The sequence below is a fragment of the Mesoplodon densirostris genome, chromosome 11 (assembly GCF_025265405.1).
Source record: "Mesoplodon densirostris isolate mMesDen1 chromosome 11, mMesDen1 primary haplotype, whole genome shotgun sequence".
NCBI lineage: Eukaryota > Metazoa > Chordata > Mammalia > Artiodactyla > Ziphiidae > Mesoplodon > Mesoplodon densirostris.
This window is the reverse complement of record NC_082671.1, coordinates 60,817,623-60,842,483: the sequence shown is the minus strand read 5'-3', so window position 1 is coordinate 60,842,483 and position 24,861 is coordinate 60,817,623. Positions and strand designations below refer to the sequence as shown.

Genomic DNA, 24,861 nt, shown 5'->3' with positions numbered 1-24,861 from the left:
GGGCAGACCCAGGCATTTCCCCAGCTCCGGGGCCAGTGCTGTTTGTTATTAGTGCTGGGACAGGGTGGCACCCAGTGGGTGCTCAGTATCTGCTTAAGGAATGAATGAGTGAATGAATGAGGTGCACAGATGTCCGAAGGCTCATCCCAGTTAAGCTGTGAGCCCTGGCGGGGGTGACCCTAGTCATTCCTCATCTGGGGCCTGAGTGCATCAGCACGTTTCTCCTGGGCAGGGGTGGGGATGGGGTTTCCTGCTTGGAGGCAGGGGGGCCAGTCCTACTTGGTCCATGGCCAAGGCAGTGGGCCTGCTGGGCCATGGGGCTCTGGGTGTGGTTCCAGATCCTGACGTGGAGGCGGGATGTAAGGTCCAGCTCAGAACCGGGTGCTGAGTGCCACCACCACTTGGTGGCAGCACACACTGGACAGTGGGCAGCTGGGACCAGAGCATGTCCCTCCCCTCCCCATGCCCTGTAGCCCTGCACGTCCTTAGTCCTGGACAGGAGCACGGCCGTTGCCTCTGTGTGGGCCTCTGTTTCCGCCATCTGGGGTGGCCAGGGCTGCTGAGAAGTCTTGGGGGAGCCTGCATCTGGTCAGTTCCCGGCAACCCCCGCCAGCAAATCTGCCATCCCACCTCCAGGCAGCAAGGATTCCTGGGGTGGCCCTGTGTCCCGGCTGGGGTCTCTGTGCATGGACCAGGGGACCCCTGGATGGTCCAGGCATGGGAAGCAGGAACTTGTGGCACGGGAAGAGGGGGCCCCAGCCAGAGCTGGGACCTTGGTCCCCCACGTTCCCGTGTGCCTTGATGGGGAGGGGACACCTGGGGAAGACAGGGGTCTCCAGAGGGCCGCAAGGAGTACTCGCTTCAGCCCAAAGCACCAGCCCTTGGGCAGGGGACCGGGCCTGGCTGGGGTAGGGGAGTGGGAGCCTGGGGCTCGAGGGGTGGTGCAGCCCCTGCCAATCGTCAGGGGGCGAGCCTGCGGGCTGAGTGGGCGTGGGGTGGCCCTGACCCACCCGTGGGCGCTACTCTCCCCCACTCACAGGGGCGGCCGTGGGGCTGTTGGCGTTCCTAGCCTGGGGATGTCCTCCGATACAGGCTGGGCTGTACGTGGTGGAGGGCGGCAGGCTCCACCCGTGTCCGTGGCTCCACCCTCGCCCCAGCTGCATTCCTGACCTCCATCTCGTTTTAGGAGGCATACCCAGGCCTGTGGTCCTCCCATTGCCACCCTAAGGGCCACCTTGCCCTGCAGACCCCATCTCTGTCCTCAAGGAAAGAGGCGAGCCAGGTGGACAAGTGTTTACTGAGCGAGGGGCCATGCTGGCTTTGCCTGCCCCCCTAGTCGGCTGGGGGCAGCAGGGCCCATTGAGGGAGGGATAGGAGAAGGCCCGGTGGCCTGTGTCCGGCTGAAGGAGGGACAGCCCAGCCAGGGCCTGGGTGTAGGGGCGCATCTGCAGACGCAGCGCAGCTGACATCCAGGGCGGGGCCTGTATGCACCGTGGTCTCGTGGAGGCGACTCCAGACACAGCTCGGGAGGTGTGGCCCGGTGGTCCTTGTGAGCCGGCAGGAGGGTCCTGGGAGGGCAGACCCAGCCGGCCAACTGCTGGGTGACCCCTGGCCTGGGACAGGGAAGTGACGCTGCAGGGTCAAGGGTCCCCCTGTGGTCCTTGAGCACAGATGGCACATAGTGGCCCTCAGGGAGTGTGACCGTCTGAGAATGGCTTGTCCTGGCACGTGGCCCCTGAGGCCAATGGAAGCAGCCAGCCCTCACTGGACTGGCCTCGCTAGGGGCCTGGGGAGTGGAAGGTGGTCTGAGCTCTGCAGGGGGCTGGTGCAGGGTGGTGTTCGGGCCGTGGGCTCCCTCGAGCTCTCAGCAGAGTCTTTGATGGGTCGAGGGAGAGCTGTGTGAGGGACACTGGGGGGCCGGTGAAGGCCCAGCCTGGGCAGCAGGGGGCCACCCAGTATGTGGAGCCCAGCCATTGTGGGTGTGTCCTGGCCCCCAGACCTGCCCAACTACAGAAGGGGTGCGAACACACTCTGCACTCCAGAGAACGTTGTCCTCAGGACCAGGGGTGCAGGCCGTGGCCCCCGGTTGTCCAGAGGGAGCCGGGACCACGCTGCGACGGGGCAGGTCAGGGGCTGGGCCATCTGGGGAAGGGCGCATCCCACCCAGCCATTCTCTTGGACCCCACTCAGGGGGTTCAGAGGGGCTGAAGGTCCTTTGACTGGAAGCCCCGGCATGGCCCAAGGGCCCCCGGGAGCCGCAGGCCTCTGGAGAGTTGAGGCACATAGGTGCCACGGTCTGGGGCCAGGTGAGACCCGCCCCACCACCTGCTCTGAGGCCTAGCCTTCACAGTCAGAGGCTTGGTATGCCCAGGCGTGAGCTGCCCCCTCACCACATCCCAGCAATCAGGCCCTGGCACTTGCTTCTTGGTGAGACACCTGGCCTCAGGCTGCTGTCCCCTGGGTGGCAGCTGGGGAGAAAGGAACGGGGAGCTGGCTCAGGTGGCCCAGTGCCACCCTTGTCTGGGGGTGCAGCCACCCCCAGCCCAGCCCTGCCTGTGTGGTGGAAGGAAGGAGAGGGATCCGAGACCCCAATCGCTCAGGGTTCACTGCCCAGTGCAGCTGAGGCAGCGCCCGTACGGCAGGCAAGTGTCCCGTCCCCAGGGGAGTCCGCCCAGACCCCAAGGGCAGCATGCCCCCCAGATGCCCACCACTTGAGCTGGGCCCAGTCACTGTCACTGCTCCCTGGGACTCTGGGACTCGCCCAGCATAACACTGGGGCTCCAGCCGTGGCCCTAGGCCAGCCACCAGGCCACCTGGCTGTCAGGTATTAGAGCCCCAGTCCAGACACGAGGTCCCTAGGGGTGACCATCACCCCTTTGACCTGTGATCTGCTGGAGGTGACCTTTGCTGGGGAATGGGACCCAGACTCGGCTGAAAAGCTCTGCTGGGGCAGGGAGTTGGGGGCAGTTGGGGGATACAGGCGTGAGGAGCCTCCGCAGGCCCTGGGGCATTTCCCAGGGGAAGGCGGGCAGGACCGGGGCTGCCCTGGAATTGCTGTGACTCAGCTGAGTTCAGAGGCCATTCAAGACCTGCCCAGCTGCCCATCTGCGGAAAGGGCCGGGAGAGCCGTGGGCGCCGGAATGCTCCCCTGTGACAAGGGGGTCCACTCTCCACAGCTACCAGGAGAGGTTCTGTGCTTGCAGGTGGCTGTGCCTGCTGTCACTCACCCTGTGCTGGTGTCACCCCTCCCACCTCCCCCCCACCCGCAGGAGCCACCCTGCTGGGCCACACCCAGGCCCTGCAGAGTTAGGCTTAGCTCTGTTTCCTGCCGGGCCTGAGGCCCAGGAGTCTGGACCTCGGTGGCTGGCTGGGCGATGGGTGGGCTGGGGACATCGAGTTCTTGCACATTGGAATCAGAGCCCTGATTGGGGTCGGAGCACTCAGGGAGGAGGACGCAGCGCACCTGACACCGTGGGACCCGGCTGGGCGCTTGGAGACCCTGGGGGGGCTTGACTGCCCAAGTCAGGGTGGGACCGGGCTGGCCTGGCCTGACTCCGAGGTGGGTGGCCTCTCTGTCCCCTGTCGAGCCCCAGTCTCCTGTGCCGTGCGCCCCGCCCCCACTCCGACATGGGAGACAGGGCCCCAGGGGCCAGTCTGGGGTCCAGCCCTTGGCCTCTTGCTGCCCCGCGATGGCCTGTCCTCCCTGCCCCCTCTGGCTGAGGCCTGGCCCCGGCGCTCACCGCACTGGAGGTCGCACAGCTGCTGGGGGGCGGAGAACTGGATGTCGGTCCTCCTGCCCTGCAGGCCGGGGGGTCAGAGGCAGCAAGAGTGGGTCAGCACAGCCTGCAGCCGCTCCCTGCACCCCGCCCGCATTCCCCAGAGGCACGGGCTGGAGGGGCTGGGTGGCTGGAGGTGCCCCCGGGGCAGCTCTGGGGAGGCGGGGGCTCCCCTGAGGTCTGGGAGTGGAGGAGGTGGGCAGGACAGCACCACCCACCTGGATGCAGGTGCCGGGTGCACAGGCCTGGTCCCCGGGAATGTCCACAAAGGCCACCGCAGGCTCCTCTGTGGGGTCACCCTGGGCGGGGGAGGGGTAGGTCACAGGCAGCGGGGGTGCAGACCAGGCTCCTCTGCGTCCCTGCGGAGGCCTCGAGTCAGCCCTCTCAGCACCCTCCCCGCCAGGACTGGCTTGGGGACTGTGGGGAAGTGAAGGGGTCAGCACGGCCCCCCCACAGGTCCCCAAGACGGTGCCCACCACACCCAACTCACCTCAGGGATGGGGGTGGCCTGGAGCACCCGGTGGCACACGGGGGGCCCCGTCTTCCCTCGGTGACACAGGCACACCTGGAAGCGGGCAGGGCTGGGCGAGAAGAAGGTCACCCGGAGGTGGCCCGGAGTGTGTGCCAGGTGGACGGTCATCTTCCAGGCTGCGGGGGGCAGGGGTGAGGCCCAGCACGCCACCCCACAAGTGACCAGCACCCTGTCGTCTTGCCCCCCGGACCAAGAGGCATTTACACAAGCAAAGGGCCTTCTTTGCTGTGGCCACCCTGTGAAGGCCCCAGCCGGCCTCCCTCCCGCCCCGCGGAGGGCTCACCTGGGAAGCGCGGCTGCTCAAAAGGGCACCTCACCAGGAAGCCCAGGCTCGTGGAGAACTGCAGGGAGGCCGAGGGACGGGGTGTGGCCATGTGTGCAGGGACTGGGGGTGAGGGGGGGCCGGGACAGGCGGGCCTCCTTCGTGGCCCTCTGGGACTGGTTACACTCCCCCCGCCCCGCCCCCATTGGACCAGGAGGTGGTCAGAGGGGCCACTGAGTAGCTGGACCCCAGGGCTTGGCAAGGCACAGGGGGACATGTGGCTGCAGGTCCCTTGCCCCAATGCCCTGGGCCCCTCCCCTGGCTCCTGGGCCCCCTCCCCAAGCCCTGGTAGTGTGCGAGGCGGGCTGCGGACGGGCCCACTCACCTTCACGCAGAGCTGGGGCTGGGTGTCCACAAGAGGGTACTGCACCTGAGGGGCGCTCAGGTCAGGGCCCTGGCCGCCCATCCCCGCCCCATCCCTGCCTGGGGGGCACTCACCCTGCTGTGTGCGGGCCGGCCGGAGTGCTCCAGCTCCAGGCATTGGGGCCCTGGCCCTGGGCGCCAGCACAGACTCACACGGCCACTCATGGGACAGGCAGGCTCCCAGCTCAGCTCCTGGCTCCCCGGGTGGTAGTGGATGGCGTCCCACAGTGTCTCCGTGTCTGCAGGGACCCTCCCCCAGGGCTGGCATCAGCTGGCGCTACCCAGCTGCCAATGGGCCACGGGACTGAGCACCTGCTAGAGTAACCATCGGGCTGGGTCCAGGACTCAGGTGCCTTCTCTCAGGGTCTCTGGGCCCTGACCCGAGTCTGTGTGTGTGAGCTGTGTCCCTGAGCAGAGCCAAGAGCACCCCGCACCCCTCCGGGAGACCCTCCCGGCAGCCTTGGCTCTTCCAGGTGGCCTGGCTGTGACATGTGCGTGCTTGTACACCGGCCGACACACACTCATGCACGCTCACGTCCATGCACAGCCTCTGCCACCTTGGAGGGCTTGCCTGGAACACACTTTCGGCTGCTTGCCGTCCGAAGCAGGCTCAAGGGCTGAGGCTGGGCCTGCCCCCCCGCCCCGTCTCACCCCGCCTCGAGTCAGCCGTCCCAGCTGGACAGGCCAGCCCCTACCCTGCTGGGCACCTCTGACCCGCCCATCTCCCACCCTTCTCTCCTCGCTCACCCCTCCTTTCCCCTGGCACCACAGGGCACTTGCCATCTTCGAAGGGGCAGGTCTGGATCCGCACGGCGTCAGGCGTTGCAGACCAGCCCTGTGGGAGGGACTGGGGTCAGCGCAGGGTCTGTCCATCCTTTTGTCCACTCCCGGCTGTCAAGGCCACATCCTTACTGACCTCAAGGCACAGGCACGACAACTCTTGCTTGTAGGGCAGAGAGACCCTCCGGGAGACCCTGTTCGCTGTCACCTGCAGGGGAGTGAAGGCACCGTGGGCGGGGGCAAGCGAGGATCAGAGGCGGGGCGGGGGCGGGGCCTGGTCCAGCATGGGCGGGGCGGGGCGGGGCGGGGGCCGGGGGCGGGGCCGGGGCTCACTCGCACTGGGGCGCCTGCGTCCTCGCAGGTGAACCACTTGAGGCAGAGCCGCACGTAGTAGTCAGGGCCCCCTGACTCTGGCACCTGTACCAGAACGACCTTGCGGCTGCGGTCCACCGAGTAGGAGAGCTTCCCAGCTGTAGAAGGGCAGCAGGTGAGGTCACGCTGGGGCCAGAGGTCACCAGGCACAGGGCTCCACCTGTGCTGACAGCCTCCAAGTGGTGACCCCTGCCAGACCCAGGTGTTTTGGGAGTCGCCGACCTGAGGACCCATCATGATTTCCCGAGTGGGGAGGGCAGAAGATCCCAGTGGGAGGCCCGTGGGTGCCTGCCACCACCTAAGAGCCTTCCCAGGAGCCATGGGGCCCAGGTCCCACCTGGGGAGGGGGCCTCACCAAAGCAGTCGGGCACGTTCCTCCCTACGTCCTCGTCTGCGCAGTCTGCGAATGACAGAGGCAGCGTTGGGCCCAGCCCGCTCTGTACCAGGGGCCTCCCCCCACCTGGGCCTCTGCCCATGTGGTTTCCAGAAGGCCTTCCTCTCCAGGGAAATGGAGACGCTGAATTAAGCCAAATGCACGTGCTGGGAGCTGTCCAGCATGTGGCCCTGCCCCCTGCCCAGGGGGAGTCCCGCCCTGAATCAGTCCCTGGAAGCTGGATGGCAGCTGTGCCCACGCCGGCCCACCTTCCACATGGTACCGCTGGCCCAGCTGGACCCCGCAGAAGTGGGGGACAGTCCTCAGGGTGACGTAGAGGCTCTGGGCCACGCTCACCTCAAAGCAGTCAAAGTGCACCTGGAGCTGGGCAGGGACGGGTGGAACTGGTGGAGCTGGGACCTCTGTCCACCCATCCCTGGCCAGGCCAGTTCCCCGCCACACAGCTGGAACCCAGGGTCTGGGGCAGAGGCGGAGGGGCACCCATTCCTTGGGCCTTGGGTGGCAGAACCCCAGGACGGTCTATGGATCAGGTGGCCAAGAGGGGAGGGCAGCCGGGAGCAGGCCAGGGGACAGGTGCACCTGCCCGGCACCGGCTTGGGGCTGGACCCGCAAGTCCGGGTCAGACCCTGGTCTCACCTGCTGCCCCACCTGCAGCCGGCGGGAGGCCCTGGGGACCCGCACGCTCTGGCACTGTGTCTCCTGGGTGTCCAGGCTCATGGAGCAGGCCTCCAGGCCTCGCAGGCCCTCTGTGTGGAGGGAGGGGCCGGCAGGGCTGTCAGAGCCCTTCCCTCCCTTCCTTTGTGAAGGGCAGTTAGCAGGGTCTCCCTGGCCCACCCCACCCCCGGGTTGTGACGGGGATTAAAGGAGCCCTGAGCCCACCACCCCACTTCCTGGGTGTCACCACCATCACGGTCACCATGCAGCGTGAGAGAGGCATTGATGCTCAGGAACAGGGAGCAGCCGTCGCGGGGGGCACACTTCATGGCAGTGGAGAGGGTCAGGGCCTCCAGGACGGACCCGGACATGGACGTGGGGGGCTCGCGGCAGAAGCTGTTGAAAATATTTCCTGGGGAGGGGAGAAGGAGGGTGAGTACCACAGTTCCCAGGGCCTGGGTAAGGCTCTTTGGGTGGTTGGGTGGGGGTGGGGGAGGGGGGCTCTGGGGCTGCACAGTCGGGGGGAGGGTCCTCCCTACTTGCCCCAGTGCAGTCAGGGAACCAGGCCCCCGGTGAGTGGTGGGCCACCCTGAGCCACGCTCAGAGATGGCCGCTGGGCGCCAGGAGTGGGCCCCCGCCTGGCCAGCAAGGGGGCAGAGGAGCCCCCCTCGGCAAGCTGGCAGGCCCCACGGACAACAAAGATGGGTGACAGCAAAGGTCTGCTGGGGGCACGTGGGGCCTGACCTCAAGGGCACTGCCGCTTAAGGCCCTGACTGCCGGCAGGCCGCTGCACTGGCCCAGGTGGGCCTGGCCCCGACGGCCTCGGTCAGGGCACCGGAAACTGTGGCCGGACCAAGTGCTGTGCAGGGAGCTGGGCTCTCACGCTCAGGCGCTGGGGCTGAGCAGTATTTTTGACCTTGGCTCTGCCAGATTTGCAGGCGGACGCTTCAAGTTCGGGGAGGGGGGTTGGTTCCACGGGAGCCACCACACCCCAGGGAGCCCTGCGCCACATGGAGTTGGCAGCCCAGGTTTTCTGCTGCACTCAGGGCCGTGGCGTTCACGCCTGGTCAGACTGGGGAGTAACCCCGGGCAGGACAGTGCGCCCAGGAAGGGGAGGTGTGTGTGTTCAGTGGTGCCTCCAGGGGGCCCGGGCCCCTGGCAAACGCCGGGAGCATATCAGGAAGACCAGCTTCTTGGGCTGACAGTCAAGGGGAAGTAAAGGACGAAAACGCCGGAGGAGAGGGGACACGGGTGGAACTGTTAAATGCACGTGATGGGGGGGAAGCAGAGGCCGAGGGCGCAGCAAAGGCTTCCTTGCTGCAGAGAAAGTGGAGCAGGAATGAGGGATCCCCATGGACCACGGTGGCTGACCACTGAGACCTTGGAGAAGGAGGGGCAGAGGCACCGCGGCTGAGACACGGACGGACGCGCTGGCCGTCGCTCAGCAGAGCCCCGACTGGACCGTATCAGAAACAACTCAAAGAGGCAGCAGGAACTACGAGGTCTGAAGTGTTCCTGGGAAAGAAACCCAGCACTGTGGATCCTGCTGTGGCCAGGATGGAGTCACAGGGATCAGATTTTCCCTCAAGCCTGAAGCAGCCTGGAAACCAGAGCCCAACGAGTGCCCTGCTGTCTTGAGAGCGTTTCCAGGCGGTGGCAGAGGGCGGGGGTGTTTGGGACCCCTGACACCCTCCCGAAGTGGAGAAATGGGGCAGACGGAAGTGGCCAGAGTTTGCAGGATGAGCGCAAGAGGAGGAGGATGCAGAGAGAACAGGGGAATGCGTGTTCGGCGGGGAACGGAGGATCGCGTGGACGTGGGGGGCTGCAGGGAGAGGAGAAGCCCAAGGGGTTTGGGGGACAGCGTCCTGTCCACGCCCGGGGCCAGGACTGTCCCCATTCCCAGCCAGACTGGGGACTTCGTGATTCACGGGGCCCCAGGTACACTGTATGCAAGGGTCTTGCTTCTGTAGGAGAATAACTAGCCTTAGAGGGAGCACTGCTCAGGCCTTGCCTAACACATCTTGAAAGAAAGACCCCCAAAAGGTTAACCTGTTTCTAAGTAACTTAACTGTATTTCAGAAATGGCTCAAGAATATTTGTATGGATAAAAGTATATATCCGGCACACAACAGGTAAAAATCACCATGTCTGCCATATAATAGAAAATTACAAGTCAGGAAAACATAACCCAGAATGAGGAGAAAAATCAAATAAAACTGACAGAGATATTAGAATTAGTAGACAAGAACATTAAAACAGTTACTATAACTGTATTCCACATGTCCAAAAAGTTAATTGTAGACCTGAAAGATATTAAAAAAAAAACCCAAATCCAACTTTTAGGGATGAAAACTACAGTGCCTGAGATGAAAAATACAACAGCTGGTTTAATAACAGATTAGCCATTGGAAAGAAAAAACACTGGGGAACTTGACATAGCAATAGAAAACATCCAAAAGTAGAGGGAGAGGGATTGTGGTGATGGTGAAGGTGTGTTGATGATGATGGTGATGGTGATGGTGATGATGGTGATGGTGATGATGGTTATGATGGTGATGGTGATGATGATGATGGTGATGATGATGATGGTGATGATGGTCATGATGGTCATGATGATGGTGATGATGGTGATGGTGATGATGGTGATGGTGATGATGATGGTGATGGTGGTGATGATGGTGATGATGGTGATGGTGATGATGGTGATGATGATGGTGATGGTGATGATGGTGATGGTGATGATGGTGATGATGGTGATGGTGATGATGAGGTGATAATGATGGTGGTAACAGTGGTGATGATGGTGATGATGATGGTGAAGGTGGTGGTGACAATGGTGAGGAAATAATAGAACAGAGCATTGGGGAGCTGTAGGACAACTTCAAGTGACCTAATGTATGTGTGGTTAGGGTCCCAGAAGGAATGGGGGAATGAAAAACACTTGAAAAAATGATAGAAAATTTTCAAACTTGGTGAGAACTATAAACTCACAGATCCAAGAAGCCTGATGAATGATAAGAAATATGAAGAAATTATAAGGCACACCAGGATCAGTTTGCTCAAAGCCAGTGGTAAAGAGAAAACTGTAAAAGCCACCAGAGGAAAAAAGACATGCGATGTACAGAGGAACTGAGGTAAGGAAGGTGCAGAATTCTTTTGGGAGCAACGCATGTGAGAAGATGATGGGGACAAAGATCCTCCAGGACTGAGAAACAAACCCCACCAGCCTAGCATCCTATCCCTGCCCACACATGCATAACTGATTCTCAGCAAACATGCTGGGAACTCAGCGGGAAAAGGGTAGTCTTTTCAGCAAATGGTGCTGGATCAACTGGGTGTCCCCAGGCAAAACAATGCGCTTCACTCCACACCTTTCACAACAAAGTTCACCTAAAATGGACTGTCAACCTCAATGTAAAACCTAAAACTATAAAACTTTTAAAAGAAAACACATTTTTATTCAATAAAAATCTCTGTGACCTTAGGTAAGGCAAAAAATTCTTAGGTACAACACTGAAACCGTGACCCATAAGAGAAAAAAATGAATAAATTGGATTTCATCAAACGTTAAAACTTCTGCTCTTTGAAAGACCCTGGTAAGGAGTGAAAAGATAAGCCAGAGACTGGGGGGAACTATTCGCAAATCATGCACCTGCTAAGGAACTTGTGTTCAGAATCTATAAAGAACTTTCCAAATTCAATTGTAAGGAAACCAACAACGCAATATAAAATGGGTGCATGCCTGTCCTCAACTCAGGAGGGTAGACTGGGGGAGGGGGCCGCAGGCTTCCACCATCCTCCCCCCAGACTGATGGAGGTTTAAAAAATAATAAAACCAGCGAGTAGTTGGTCTGCCTTTTTTTTGTCAACATGCGCTGGCAGTTCTAAACAGTGTTGGTGATAAAATCTTCCCCGTTAGTGGAAGATCTAAATGATGGCCTGCCCCCAGCCTGGCCCCCAACTGCATCCTTCGCCCACTGTCATCTTGGAGCTGACGTACCTAAGGTGTGGAGTCAGATGGATGACTCACAGGGGGACAGCACCCCAGGGCAGTGGCTGGAATCGGAGGAGAGGCCACCTGCAGGAGGCAGCTGAGTCCCTGTCTGGCCACAGGGGTTAGTGGTCAAGCCCGGTGGGTTAGTCACGTAACGTGGGGGCTGAGGAGGACTGTGTCCCCAAGCCTGACTCTTCCTTGCTCTGAGGGTCATCCTTAGAGCTTGGTGTGCAGCCTTCTCAAAAGAAGCGATTGTGCTTTAGAATTCTCTCTCCAACTAAGTTGTCCTTCATGTGTGTGAAAACTTCCTCCTCTATGCAGAAAATGAGAAGTCTGCAACTTTTGACCTTTTCTAGAAAAAAACAAAGACCTATTCCAGCCAAGCAAGGAAAGGATCAGAGCCAGGAAAAAAAAAAAAAAAAAAGGTAGAGCCATAGAAGAGCATGGTGACCATGGGAAATGATGAAATACATAGTTAAGTATAATGGATGCAAAGGAGAAGTCACTTGTTGTAAATAAATGAATAAAAATAAGAGCAGGCTCTTGTCCCAAATTAAGCTCACAAAACAGGAGAGAGTATATAGAAGAAAGTGAGGCAGGGGACTTCCCTGGCTGTCCAGTGGTTAGCGCTCCGCACTTCCACTGCAGGGGCTGGGGTACAATCCCTGGGGAACTAGGATCCTGCAAGCCATGCAGTGTGGCCAAAAAAAAAAAAAAAGTGAGGCAGAAACACTAAATTATTTGTGGTTCAAAATGGGAAAATAATTCATTTTTACTGTGTGAAAAGAATTGTGAACCCAAAACTCATCATAAATACTTATGGAGAAGTAAATATATTTGGTCTTATTTAGAGATTTAGAACTATCACAGAGGCCTCCTAAAAGAAGACCTGACAGCTGTATTTTAAAAAGGAGAAATAGGAACTCAAAAGGAAGAAGTGGGTTACGAAAGGAACAGTGAACACAGGAATGGGTAGAACACGGTGGTGAATTTAAATTCATGCTGGGAGGGCAGCAGGAGAAAGAAGGACTCCTTTCTGTTTAAAAACAAGTTGTGAGTTCCATTTCCCACCCTACGGTAGCCCATGCTGTTTGGACCAATTCTACTGAAAACAACTAACAATGCTGGAGAAAAAACATACATGTAAAAAAACTTCTTAAAAACCTGTGAGAGGGCTTCCCTGGGGGTGCAGTGGTTGAGAGTCCGCCTGCCGATGCAGGGGACACGGGTTCGTGCCCCGGTCCGGGAAGATCCCGCATGCCGTGGAGCGGCTGGGCCCGTGAGCCATGGCCACTGAGCCTGCGCGTCCGGAGCCTGTGCTCCGCAACGGGAGAGGCCACAGCAGTGAGAGGCCCGCGTACCGCAAAAAAAAAAAAAAAAAAAAAAAAAAACCTGTGAGAGCCGATAGAGAATCAGGATCATCAGTATAAACCCTGAGGAAGGGCAGAGGGACGCAGAGCACAGGAAGCCGCGTTCCTGGGCGTCTCCCAGCCCGGACGCTGAGGGCTCCAAGTGTGTGGCCCAGACCAGGGGATCCCAGGGCTGCCCCGTCACGGTGAGGGGAATCAGGAGAAAACTGCCCCCTCCCCAAATCCTGGGGCGTAGTGGGAGGGCAGGGGCAGTGGAGCTTCCTGAAGAACCCACAGCCTCTGTGGGCCTGGGTGCCGGGTCCCAGCCCTGGTCTGCACCCCCAGGAAGATCCAAGAAACTTCAATCTATGACTTAGTTAGAAATGGTCCTGATAGTCACATGTCTCTCCTGGGTGCCACTCAGAAACAAAGGGGAACCTGGTCTGGGGGAAGACGCCTACATCCTAGGCTGTGGGGAAGGCATCATTTCTCAGGGGCATGGAGCAGACATTTTTTTTTTTTTGGCCACACACCGTGGCTTGTGGGATTTTAGTTCCCCAACCAGGGATCAAACCTGGGCGCTCGGCAGTGAAAGTATGGAGCCCTAACCACTGGACCGCTAGGGAATTCCCTGGAGCAGATATATTTAGGGCTAAACAAACTTGCTGGGGAAACAAAGCACCAAGAGATAGAACCAGCAGAGACATGCCATGGACGGGTCCACGGAGTGCTACAACAGGTTGGACACAGACTACAGACCAACCTGCTAAAAGGACAAGCTTGAAAGTATGTGCAGGGGGAAAAACTATAAAGAGGGACCTAGCACATTTGAAAGAAACAAATAGAATTTCTAGAAACAAAATCCACAGAAACATAAATTTAAAATGCAATACATGGTTTGGAGAGCAGGTTGGACATCACTGAAGAGAGAATTAGTGGGAGAAAGATCACAGTGAATAATACAGAAGTCAGCAAAGAGATAAAGGATGGAAAACGCAGAAGGGAGAGTGAGAAATAGGAAGAAAGACGCGAAATGCCTGAGATGTGTCCATCGAGGTTCCAGAATGAAAGGAGAGGATGGGGCAGAGGCAATATCTGAGATGATGGTTAAATTTTCTAAGGCTTACACAAAAGTAAAAGTATAAGCTGACCCCACTTACGAATATAGTTGCAAAATCCTAAATAAAATTTTAGCAAATTGATTTAATAATATATTAAACATGACCAGATAGGAGTTGTTTTAGGACTGCAGGTGTGGTCAACATTAGACAATCTATCACCTCATTAAAAAAATTAAAGCAGGAAAATTGTATGAGTATCTTTATAGACACAGAAAATTTTCATAAAATTTAACACCTACTCATGATGAAAGAAGGTTTATCAAACTAGGAAAAGAAAGACACTTCCTTGTCTAGATGGAGTGCATCTCTTCCAAACGCCCAATAAACCTAATACTTAATGGTACATTTTTGGGAATCATTTCTATTTAATATCAGGACTAAGACAATTGTTCCCCATTCAACATTGTCCTGGAGATTTGAGCCACTTCCATAAGGACAAAAACAAATGTAGGTTATAAACTGTTATTATTTGCAGAGTATGTGATTATGTATATACAAAAACTTAAGAGACTCAGTGGGAAATCTACTAGAAATAACAAAGAAAGTATAACAAATGTGTGGATACAAGATTAATATACAAAACTAGCATTGCTTTACACCAACAAACACCAACTAGAAAATGTAATAAAATAAGGAAACCATTCATGGATCCTTCAACCTCTGAAGGGCATAAATACTTTGAGGAAGACCTAACTTTCTCAAAGATGGAAAGGCATACCATGTTCATGGTCAGAAGACTCACCTCAGGTAAGATGTCATTTCTGACTCAAATTGGTCAATAAATTCGATGCAATTCCAAGCAAAATGTGTGATATTGTGATTTATATTAAGAAATATATATTTGGTCTTGGTCCCCATTTCTGGTACAGAACTCCTAAAGCTCTTGGAATTTCCTAAATGATGAGTGATAAAGGTGTCTTTTGTTATGTATAACAAACCTCTTTCAACCACACCTAGTTTGTTAATGAGGTGATTTTTAGAAGCACCTAAGGATGGGGGCTGGTTGCCAGGGGAACTAACCATGGGATTAGAGGGTTGAAACTTTCAGTCCCACCCCCCAGACCTCTGGGGAGGGGAGAGGGGCTGGAGGTTGAGTTCAACCACCAATGGCCAATGATTTAATCAACCATGCCTATGTAATGAAACCTGCATAAAAACCCAAAAGGACAGGTTCGGAGAGCTTCTGGGTTGATGAACACAGAGAAATGACAAGTCAGAGCGCATGGACACTCCTCATCCTTCCCCACGCCTCGCCCTGGGCCTCTCCTCCATCTGGCTTTTCCTGACTTATATCCTTTGATAATAAACTGGTAATTTAGTAGGTAAAATGTTTCTCTGGGTTCTGTGAGCCACTCAAGCAAATTAATTGAACCTGAGAAGCAGGTGACAGGAGTCTCCAATTTATAGCCGGTCACTCAGAAGTACTGGTGACACCTGGAGTTTCGACTGGCACCCGAAGTGGGGGTGTCTTGTGGGACGGAGCCCTTCACCTGTGGGAATTGAGGCTCTCTCCAGGTAGATGGTGTCAGAGCTGAGTTAATTGCTTGGTGGTGTTGAAAAATACACACACTGGAAAATGCCTGCTGAAATTTTCAGGAAACTTACAATCAAAACTTCCGATTGAAGATTTGAAGAGCTCAGGGTCAAGTCTCTGGTGGGACTAGACCTGGTGTTGAGTGCCTTCGTGTCCTGTCTGGACCTTGGCCATGTTTAATGCCAGCTGTCACGGATGCTCAATTCACTGGGAGATGCAAAATGGTGATATGATAATTCTGTTGTTTTGCTTCCATTTATTAGCTGGAGTAATTGTTCCAAGGGAGCATTTGTAGAAGAAAGGCACGATCAAGGCTTGATTCCTTCCCTTTATTTATCCAATCTTCAAGATGAGTTGGTTCCCTGTCATCCACAGAGACGAACAATTCTTTTTTTTTTTTTTAAACAGTATTGCTAAGAATGCATGGGTTTAAGTATGGGCTGCAACTCATTGCAGTGTTTATTCTTTCTTGAAGCTCAAACAATATCCTCTTGGTTAGTGGGAGCTCCTTCTGGCCTCCATGTACTGCAGACCTGTCACCACCGTCTTTGAGAGCTTCCTCCATCTGGAATGACAAGATGTCCCAGGCTCTTCTTGTACATTTTCTGCCCCAGACTGGAAATCAGTCACTTCTCTCCTGGCCTGCCTGGTTTATTTCGGTGAAAAATGGTATTTCAAGGCCACAGCACTAGGGAGGCTCATGACTATGAGTTGGTCATTGTTTCTAGGATTTTTCTGTGGACAGAGCTGCAACGTATTTAAAGCAATACCTCATGAGGTCATACTTAGGTTACCAATTCAGAGTAAAGGTTTTACAACACCTTTTCTACATGACATCTGCATCTCCTTTCTTCCATGCTTGATTCTCAAGAACACAGGAGAGGATAGAATGAAAATATGTCCTAACTGTCATTTGCTGTACTGCACACACCATACACAAGTCTGGGTCACAGCATGAACCAGTGGGGTGACTGGAAACAGCAGAAACGTGCCTTTGCATAGACTTCTCAGTCTCTCCCCATTTTTACAGCTGTTCCCTGTCTCCACCATCAGTGTACAGCTGTGAATACCACACTGTCTCCTTTTCCACAGGTAGTCTAAGTTTTGCAAATAGCCCTGTATTAAAGTCTCACCCATTTCTGATCTGACCCTCCTGTAGTCTGGCTGCCTGAGGCTTGTTCTCCCGGAGAGTCCCCAGGAGGGGCCATGAGACAATAGTCCGTGAGTCCCTGCCTGTTATACATGAAGGTCAGTTTTCTTTTATGGAAACATATTTGACGTATAACATTGTGTAAATCGAAGGAGTACAGCATATTGATTTGATGCATTTATATGTTGTAATAATAATTGTCATTGTAGCAAAGGCACCCCATCAAGTCACATAATTATCGTTTCTTCTTTTGTGGAATAATTAAAATCTAGCCTCTTAGTAAGTTTGGTGATTATAATACAGTATTGTGTCTATATGCACCATAGCTGCATTATAGTTTTGCTGTCCATTTTCTTCTAGCGTTAAAATGTCACTCTTTGAAAAGTCTGATATACTTTTCTTTCCATTATAAATTGTGCAGCTCTTTTTGCTGGGAGGCCCAAAGATTTTTCTCTTTCCCTTTAAAATCCAGCCATTTTACTAGAATAACTTTTGATGTGGTATCCAGGACTGGTATTCTCGGGTTCATGGTTTGCCTTTTCAATATCTACTGTCAAGAAAAAAATGTTTGTTCTCCTTGAACTGTAGTTTTTAGTGTTTGTTCTGCTGCTTTGGTTTTCTTTGGGGTCTCATATCATCTGCCTTCTGGACATTCTTTGACTATCTGTAACATTTACCATTATTCACACATCATTTTATCTCTTTTTACATTTCTTTTTGATTTTCTTCCTTTCAAATTTTACTCGCATTCTTTTTTTAAGTTGAAATATAGTTGATTTACAGTGTTGTGTTAATTTCTGCTGAATAGCAAAGTGAGTCAGTTATACGTATAGATACATTCTTTTTTAAAAATATTCTTTTCCATTATGATTTATCACAGAATGTTGAATAGTTTCCTGTGCTATACAGTAGGACATTGCTTTTTGATTTTTAAAAAAATCTCCTTTTCACCCGCTATTTCTCTCAAGGCATTTAATATTGGGTCTATTCACTACTTCCAATGCAGTCTTCATTTATACAATGATTTTTTCCTTTATTTCTAGTCACCTCATTTCTGAACATTTCTAATTTTTGTTCACATCGTTCTTTAACGTCTTGTATCATTTTCTTGAATATTCTAGGCCATTTTGAAATGAAATGTTACACTTGTGGGTTTTCAGGATGCTCTTCTGGTGCACTTCCTTTGCCTATCGGCACATTATTCTATTCCTTATTTTCTTTTTAATTATCATAACTTGTCTGCAACTTGCCCTTGACAGTCTTCCGTTGCCCACATTTACGTGAATTCAGTTTCCCAGAGCTCTTAGCAGACTTGGTTCTGCTTTCCTGACTGTACCGAGCTCCCTCTGCTGTCACTTTTGGGTAGTGTTTAAAAATAGGGCAGATCGCTTTTCAGTTTCGTAGCTCTTTCCCCCCTTGCCTTTGTCTACCTGAAGCTGCTCTTTTCTTCCCTCTGTTGTCCTTGAAGCCACTCCGAGCTTCTCTGTGCAGGGCCGTCTCCCAAGGGGTCCCTGCACCCACCTGCCGCAGTGGTGGGCAGCCCCTCAGAGGGTTGTGTGCTTCCCAGCGATTCTCACCATCTGTGGGGTTCAGACACCCCTCCACTCTCTGATGCACAGGCCCCGCTGATCCTCCCACCTGGGGCTCTGGGGCTCGTCTCTGGGGTCTGGGAGCGTGGACCCCACTTCTGTTCTACATCCTCCTTGCCCTTGGGTCTGAGGATTCAGGGAAGCTACAACCACACCATCATCTCCCAGGACAATTTAGGAGAGAAAGGAACCAGAGGGGCTTGCCCTACCAGAAATCAGTATCTAGCTGAGCTCCATATGGACTCAGACAGTGTGACCCTGCTCAGGGATAGGGGTGGGTCAGGGAACCGTGCACACAGCGTGGAAATCTGACGGGGTGGGGGGCGTCCAGCACGTGGTGCGGCCACAGCTAGATTTCCAGGTAGCAAAAGATCACAGTTGGGTTCCTACCTCACACCATACACGGAGATACATTCTAGATGAATCGAAGGACTAAATCTGAGAAACAAAACTTTAATATAGAAATACAGGGAGAGAATCTCTCTGACCTCAGGATTGAGAAGACTTTCTTAAAAGATCCCCCCAAATCCACAAAATCCATGAAGGGGGAGGCTTGTAAACATGGCTGCAACAAAACTGAAACCTGTGACTCACACCATGAGGTTGAGACTGAGAAAGAGGAAGGCCTCTCTGTGACGCGGGGTGACCACCTCCACACGGTGGCCCAGGGCATGCTGGCGCAGGGCGGGTCAGGCACAGGGGGAGACCACACGGGTCTCAGGGTCATCAGAGACACACAGACTGATACAGGAGTGGGGGTGGGGAAGCTGTGGCCTCACGAAATCCCTCCCCCATAACTGCCAGAACCCACAGATGGCACAAAGCCAGAGAACGGCCCCCACAGCAGGCAAAGCACATGGGCACAGGCCAGAGCATCACCCCAGATGCCGTGGTGTATCCTTGTCTGGCGACCCTGCTCCCCAGAAGCCCTGCTAGTGGGATGACTCAGCCTTGGAATTCTTGACAAGCCCCCTCTCCCCCCAGTCCAGAGAGAAGGAGGCCGGGTGGGTGTCCTGTATTGTCACCGCTCCGACTGGCGTGCAGGGGAAGGAGGGGGAGGGACGAGACCGTGGAGGCCCCAGGGCTCCCCAGAAGCCGAGGGCCCCTCCCCACACCTCTCCCCAGCCCCCAGGACCCGCCTGCCGAGTTCCCCGTCTCCCCAGCCAGGCCCGGGGCTGTCCTGACACGTAGCCCTCACACACAGCTCCGTGGGGGAAACACCATGGACCTGCGGTCAAAAGAGAGTGAGAAGGGAGCCTGAGTAAGCAGGGGTCTCTAGGGAGCTGCCGAAGTGTGACCAGGACGGAAAGCCTGTCACAGACGGAGTGTAGGAAAAATTAAAATAAGGATGGAGGAGAGGAAAGACATGGAAGAAAGGAGGGGAAAAGGAACACAGAACGTGGGAGGGAAGAAAGCGTCATGGAGGGAGAGGGGACTCTGCCTCAGGCACCTCCACTGTGACAAGGACACAGCTTCAGTGAGACAAGGGATCCGACAGGGGATCACACAGCAGGAGGCTCAGAGGAGCCGTGCCACCCGAGGACCCGTCAAGGAGCCGGACAACCCAATTTCAGGACAAATAAGTACAGTGAAGACACAGGAATCAGGAGACGGGGCTGGAAATTAAATTGCTGGCTTGGAACGGTTGAGATAATCATGGCAAAAGCCGTTGAGAAAGAGAAAAATGAATGGAAGCAGGTGATAGAAGGAGGAGGTGACTGAAGTCAGATCAGATGGGAGAATGGGCATCACAGAGCCCGGCTTGGACGAGGGACGGCCTGGGGGGCGGAAGAGAACCCCGCAGGCCCCTCGGCAGAAACGCCAGGGTGGCCTCGGGCTTCTCACCCTCTGGGGAGAGTCCAGGGACAGAACTGCCGCCGAGGCGACCTGACGCTATTCAACACCCCACAACCACTGACCGCTGGTCAGACAAACCAGTGACGGGGGAGATTGCCTGGGGTGGGGGCATGTCCCAGGCTCGGGGCTCAGCAGCCTGTGTCATAATCTCACTCCTTAACCTTGCAGGGGTCCTCGAGGAAATAACACCTCTTGAGGTGAAGAAACATTTAAAGTTCAACCATTTCTTTAGTTTTTCCTATTAAAGTCAAGTCAAATTCAATAAAATACTTAGTTTACATGGCATAAGGTAATTGCACCTTTATAAAATATTTGTTATCTGTTTATCCCACAAACAGTATATTTGCCTACAAAAATGTCTAGAATAATGTTTTCCTCATGTAAACAATATTTATTTCTATATGGGGGCTTTGGAGCTGGATTATTTGAACTTTCCTCCACATATATTTTGTATCTCTTATGTCCCTTTTAATGAAATATAGTGTCAGCAAAGACAATAAAGCTATTTTTAAAATGGGATGTCATTTTACAATGGGAAAAAATGAAGAAGTGTGATATGAGAAATTTATTGCAAAGCAATAAATTCCATTAAATCAGGAACGCACGAGTCCCACATCCAGCAAGCCCACAGCTGGGCTTGACGGGGCGCTTGCCCTCCTGCACCCGGCAGTGGGCAGGGAAGGGGGGCGGCACTCTGCTAGGTGAGGGGCGGTGGCAGTGGTGGCAGCTCTTCCTGCACAGGAGGGAGACCCTGGCTCCCGGGAGGGCAGCGTGACCGAGGACCAGAAGGGCAGCGAGTCCCCCGCGGCCCGAGATGTACTCACGGTTCATGCGGCTCTTGCAGGTGAAGCCCTAGGGACAGAACAGTGAGAGGGGTGGGAGGTCAGCTTGGCTACCTCTTGTCCCCCCCCCCCAGCCCCGCCCCGGTGTGACCTGGACCCCGTGCACCTTCAGGCCCCCCACCCCCTGACTGCACCGACTTCCCGTGCTGGCATCCGAAGCTCCCCCGGCCCCCTTGTGCCCTTGCTGGGTGGGTGCTGGGCTTCAGGAAGAAAAGAAAATGGGCAAAGATCCCGGCCTCGGTGGAGCCTGCATTCTGAGCCGGGGCAGCCGCACGATGTCAGAAAATGACATTTAATGTCAGCTGTTGAAAAGTGTGTGGGGAGATAACCGAAGGGTCAGGAGGGTGGGAGCTGTGACTCTGCCGGGCGTGGCCTCGCTGGGTCTGGCCTGGGGATCTCCGGGGGGAGGGCAGGGATCAGTCCATGCCCACTGCCTCTCCTGCTGGACTGACAGCTTCCCGAGGGGTTGGGACCAGGGACCAGGGACCAGGCTCAGACAGGGTGGGTGGGGGAAGGCGCCAGGGCCGTGCCCGTGGACCCCACTTTGGTGGGTGGGCCGAGGGGCTCCACGCTAAGCTTGGGAGGATGGGGTCGGCAAGCAGGGTTCTCGGAGCCCAGGGACGGGCACCCGAAGCGGCGGAATACAAGCCAGTAGGGTCGCTGCCCTGGGCCCGGGCTCAGCCGCCGTGGGGGCCCTCTGGGGGCACCCAGGGAGCTCCAACAGCTGGGGGCCCGAGGTAGAGACCCTGTCGGCACAAGTGGGGAGGTGGAGGGGCGAAGGGGGTCTGCTCCTGTCCCTGGGGTTTGCAGGGCAGGCACTACTGGTGGGTCCAGCTCCAGCTCCACCCCCCTTTCTAAATAGCCTTTTCATTTTGCAATAATTTTAGATTTATAGAAAAGTTGCAAAGATAACACTGAGGTTTACCCCGTGACGCCCGATGTTAACATCTCGGGTAAGTGGGTGTCACTCTTGGGCGAGCCCCAGACTCCGGGATTCACCCGTTTCCACCCAGGTGCCTTTCCGCTCCAGCCTTTTAACTGTCACCCCGCGTCCACCCTGTCTTCTGACCACGACATCTCCCCGAGACGCCAACTCGCCCCCTTAGGCCTCCAGACGCACAAACCCCACGGAGGCGACCCTGCGGCCCTGCCCACGGCCCTCACGGGTGAGGACCCTGACTCCGGGGCCGGCCCAGGGTGGCAGGAGGGCTCTGCTGGACTAAGGGGCTGCAACCACCTGGGTACCGCGCCCAGAAGATGACTGGGCAGGTGGGCAGAGGGCAGGGCATCCTGGTGCAGCGGGCCCAGGAGCCAGTGGAGAGAGCCGGGCAGACCCAGCAAGGCAGGGCAGCAGCTGGGCCTGGGCCGCAGCCCTGAGTGGACAAAGGGGGCAGTGGCTTGGGTCCTTGTCCACCCTCACCCCCTGACACAGCCCCAGATGCCTGGAGCCACACCCTGGCATCCTCCGTCCTGTGGCCCGAGCCCGTCCCCCTCCCAAGCTGGTAGGGGCTGGAGGGCAGCTGCGTCCTGGCCCAGGGTCACTGGCCGCCCACTGGGGACCTCCTGCTGCCCCTGTGCCTGAGGACCACGCAGCTGTGGCCCCTGGGTTTCCGGTGGAGGGGGGGTGGGCGCGGTCTAGTAGCTGGCCCTTCGGGGCCTGCAACCCCTCTCCTGCCTTGGGGACCAGCGGGGGCGAAGGTCGAGTTCAGAGAGCACCCGTGGATTCTGGCGCCCAGGGACTCTGGCATCTTGGGGGCTGGGGGTGGGGATCCAGCAGAGGCTGGCCCGGGTCCCTGGGGCCCTTTGTGGGGCGGGGCTGGGAGGGAGAAGTGGTTGCCCCCCTCCCCCTCCCCACCTCTGGGATTTTCCGTAGGGCTTCTCGGGGCTTCCCAGGGGGGCAGGCGTGGGTGGGTCTGTGGGGAAGGACCCGAGGGTGGGGTCTGGGCCCTGACCCTGTGACTCCACTGGGTGTGGAGGGCAGGGCCCTGCATGTTGCAGGAGGGGCCATCCGTCAGCTCCACTCCGCCCTGAGGCACCCTGCTGTCATCTGCTCCTGTCCGCCCCACCCTCTGCTCTGACTGAAGACCTGCCAAGGCCCAGAACAGCCCTCCTGGGGGCACGATGGGCTGCAGCGGTCTACATGCAGGTGCGGGGGGCACCAGCCATGCCAGCGGTCCTCTGGCTTCACCCCACAGAAGCGGCCCCACCCGCCGCCCTGGGCCTCTTGAGCCCCTCCCGTTCAGACCCCTCCTCGCGAGCTGTGACTCCCCCTCTCTGACCCCCTCCCTCAGCTGCCAGCAGCCCCCGGGCCTCGCGGGCTCTCCTCAGTCCCCTGCTCCTCCGCCCCTCCTCCCGTAATCCCACGGCCCCAGCCGGGTGCCACAGTGGCTGGAGCTCCATGGCCAAATGCAAAGTGGGGCCCAGGCCTGGCCCTCCCCGTGGGGGGGCAGCGGCAGGGTGGGGGACCCTCCCTCCCTCCCCTAGCCTGGACGTCCTCCTTCTGCCCGGGGTCCCACCCCCTCCTTGTCCCTCCCCACATCCGGGCCCATCTCAACATGGGGCCGGCCCATCCCACACCCAGCTGCGCCAAAGCCAGTTCTCACGTCTGACGGGCTTCTCAAATCCCATATTTCAAAAACGAGTTTCCTCCTGAACCCTTGCCCCCCAGACCCTGTCAAAGGAAACATCTCCTCCATCGGCCCAGGGGCTATAGTTACACTTTAAGGTCCATCTTGGATCTCTCCTTCCCTCAAGGTCAAGGGTCCCCTGCCCTGCCAGCTCCACCTCCAAAGTACACCCCAAAGTGGCCCCGTCCCGTTCTCCATCTCCGTGGGGAGGGTCCAGGCCACCACCCCCTCCCACCTGGGCCCAGCTGTTTCCTCTGCACCCACCTGCTCCCACCAGGAGCCAGACGGACCTCCACCCCCGCCATGGGCCCCTGCACCTCGGATCTGAGCCCAGCCTGACCCCCGGCCACCCAAGCCCGCTCTGTCTATCCGTGAGTTCCCTGGAACCTCTGCTGGACACACTCGCAGACCTCGTGGAGCTGCCTTTCCTCCTGACTGGGAGCCAGGTGTCCCCAAGTGTCCCCCGGGGGGCCCGGCCACTGCCCCTGAGAGGCCCATGAGCCCGCACGGCCAGGCTTCTCTCTGCTCAGCAGTCACCACCACCTAATCTTGCTTCACGTGCATTTCCCCAGGTCCCTGCTGTGCCCACACTTGGAGGAGTGCACATAGCGGGTCCTCCCCAGCCCCTGTCCCAGCGGGCCGGCCCGCCAGTCTCACACTGGGGGACCTCCCGGGATGCGGGCACACTCTGCGGGCAGGTGCTGCCGGATGGGACGCCTCCCAGGAACAGTGAAAGTTCCGGGACACCACCACTTCTGAGCCGCATCCCGGCCCTGCTGCTCCTTCCCGCCCAGGATTAGCTTGGTACCCGCGGCGTTTCCTTAGCGGAGCATCCACACAAGCCCAGACGCCACCATGGATGATTAATGGGGTCTGTGAACGCAGGAGGGGCTCTCGGGCTGCCCCCCACCACGTGGCTCCTCAGAGAGGGACAGGTCACAGGTGCGTCAGTGCCCCTGCCCCTCAGGCTCCCGGCAGACGTTTCCCAGAGCGGCACTGCGGGGTCAGGCCACCACCTCATGGGGATCCCAGGCCCCCAGGCCCCCAGGCCCCCACCACCGACTGCCCCGGGCCGGCTTCCCTGGCCTGTGCTGGGATGGGGCCGGCTAGTGCCCACCGAGGGGAACCAGGACAAGAGGAGAGCCTGGGGGGCAGGGCTCACCTGGGAACAGGAGAGGCCACATTCCGCAACCCTGGGGACGGCCAGGCTCTGGTAAGCACTCCAGGTCAGGGAGAGGAAGGCGAGGGCTCGCCCAGCCAGCATCTGGACGCCGGGAAGTGGCGGCCGGGCAAGGCTAGCAGGATGCCCGTGGCTGCGCCTCGCCCTCTGGCCGCAGCTCAGCCCCGGAGACAAGCAGGAGAGAGTCTGGAGTGAGTTCGCTCCCTGGGGCAGGTGCTCCCCCTCCCAGTGGGCCGGGCACAGCCCACAGCCCGCAGCTTCCGCCTTCAGGCTCACACTGGCCAGACGCCCTGCGGTTTCCAGGCTGCCAAAGGAGACATCCTGGAACTTTGAGGCTCTGGGGTCTCAGGTAACTGCGTTCCCCTGGGGCTGGCTGCTGGAGCAGGGCTGGCTGAGGGCCTGTGGGATCAGGGAGCCGTCTGCCT

The 24,861-nt window shown here is 56.8% G+C and overlaps 1 protein-coding gene across 1 annotated transcript; it reads right to left on the bottom strand.

Moving 5' to 3' along the window:
* Window positions 1–1,332: 1,332 nt before the first annotated feature.
* On the bottom strand, window positions 1,333–24,520 carry IL17REL (interleukin 17 receptor E like). Its single transcript, XM_060114203.1, has 22 exons — window positions 24,419–24,520; window positions 20,612–20,639; window positions 7,456–7,605; window positions 7,176–7,285; window positions 6,788–6,902; window positions 6,501–6,545; window positions 6,107–6,243; window positions 5,910–5,981; window positions 5,774–5,828; window positions 5,069–5,232; window positions 4,956–5,000; window positions 4,592–4,649; window positions 4,258–4,424; window positions 3,995–4,075; window positions 3,741–3,798; window positions 3,264–3,513; window positions 3,090–3,105; window positions 2,391–2,468; window positions 2,031–2,265; window positions 1,766–1,895; window positions 1,492–1,613; window positions 1,333–1,340 (listed from the first exon to the last, which is right to left on the bottom strand). The coding sequence occupies exons 1-22, from the start codon at window positions 24,518–24,520 to the stop codon at window positions 1,333–1,335; spliced, it is 2,226 nt and encodes a 741-aa protein (XP_059970186.1).
* Window positions 24,521–24,861: the final 341 nt, after the last annotated feature.

Excerpts from the sequence above, each read along its gene's own strand:
- IL17REL (XM_060114203.1), bottom strand. The coding sequence starts at position 24,520 with ATGCTGGCTGGGCGAGCCCTCGCCTTCCTCTCCCTGACCTGGAGTGCT. Across the intron at positions 6,244-6,500 it reads GAACGTGCCCGACTGCTTTG|CTGGGAAGCTCTCCTACTCG; the intron begins GTGAGGCCCCCT and ends GCCCTTCTACAG. Across the intron at positions 4,076-4,257 it reads CCATCCCTGAGGTGAGTTGG|GGTGACCCCACAGAGGAGCC; the intron begins GTGTGGTGGGCA and ends TCCCCCGCCCAG.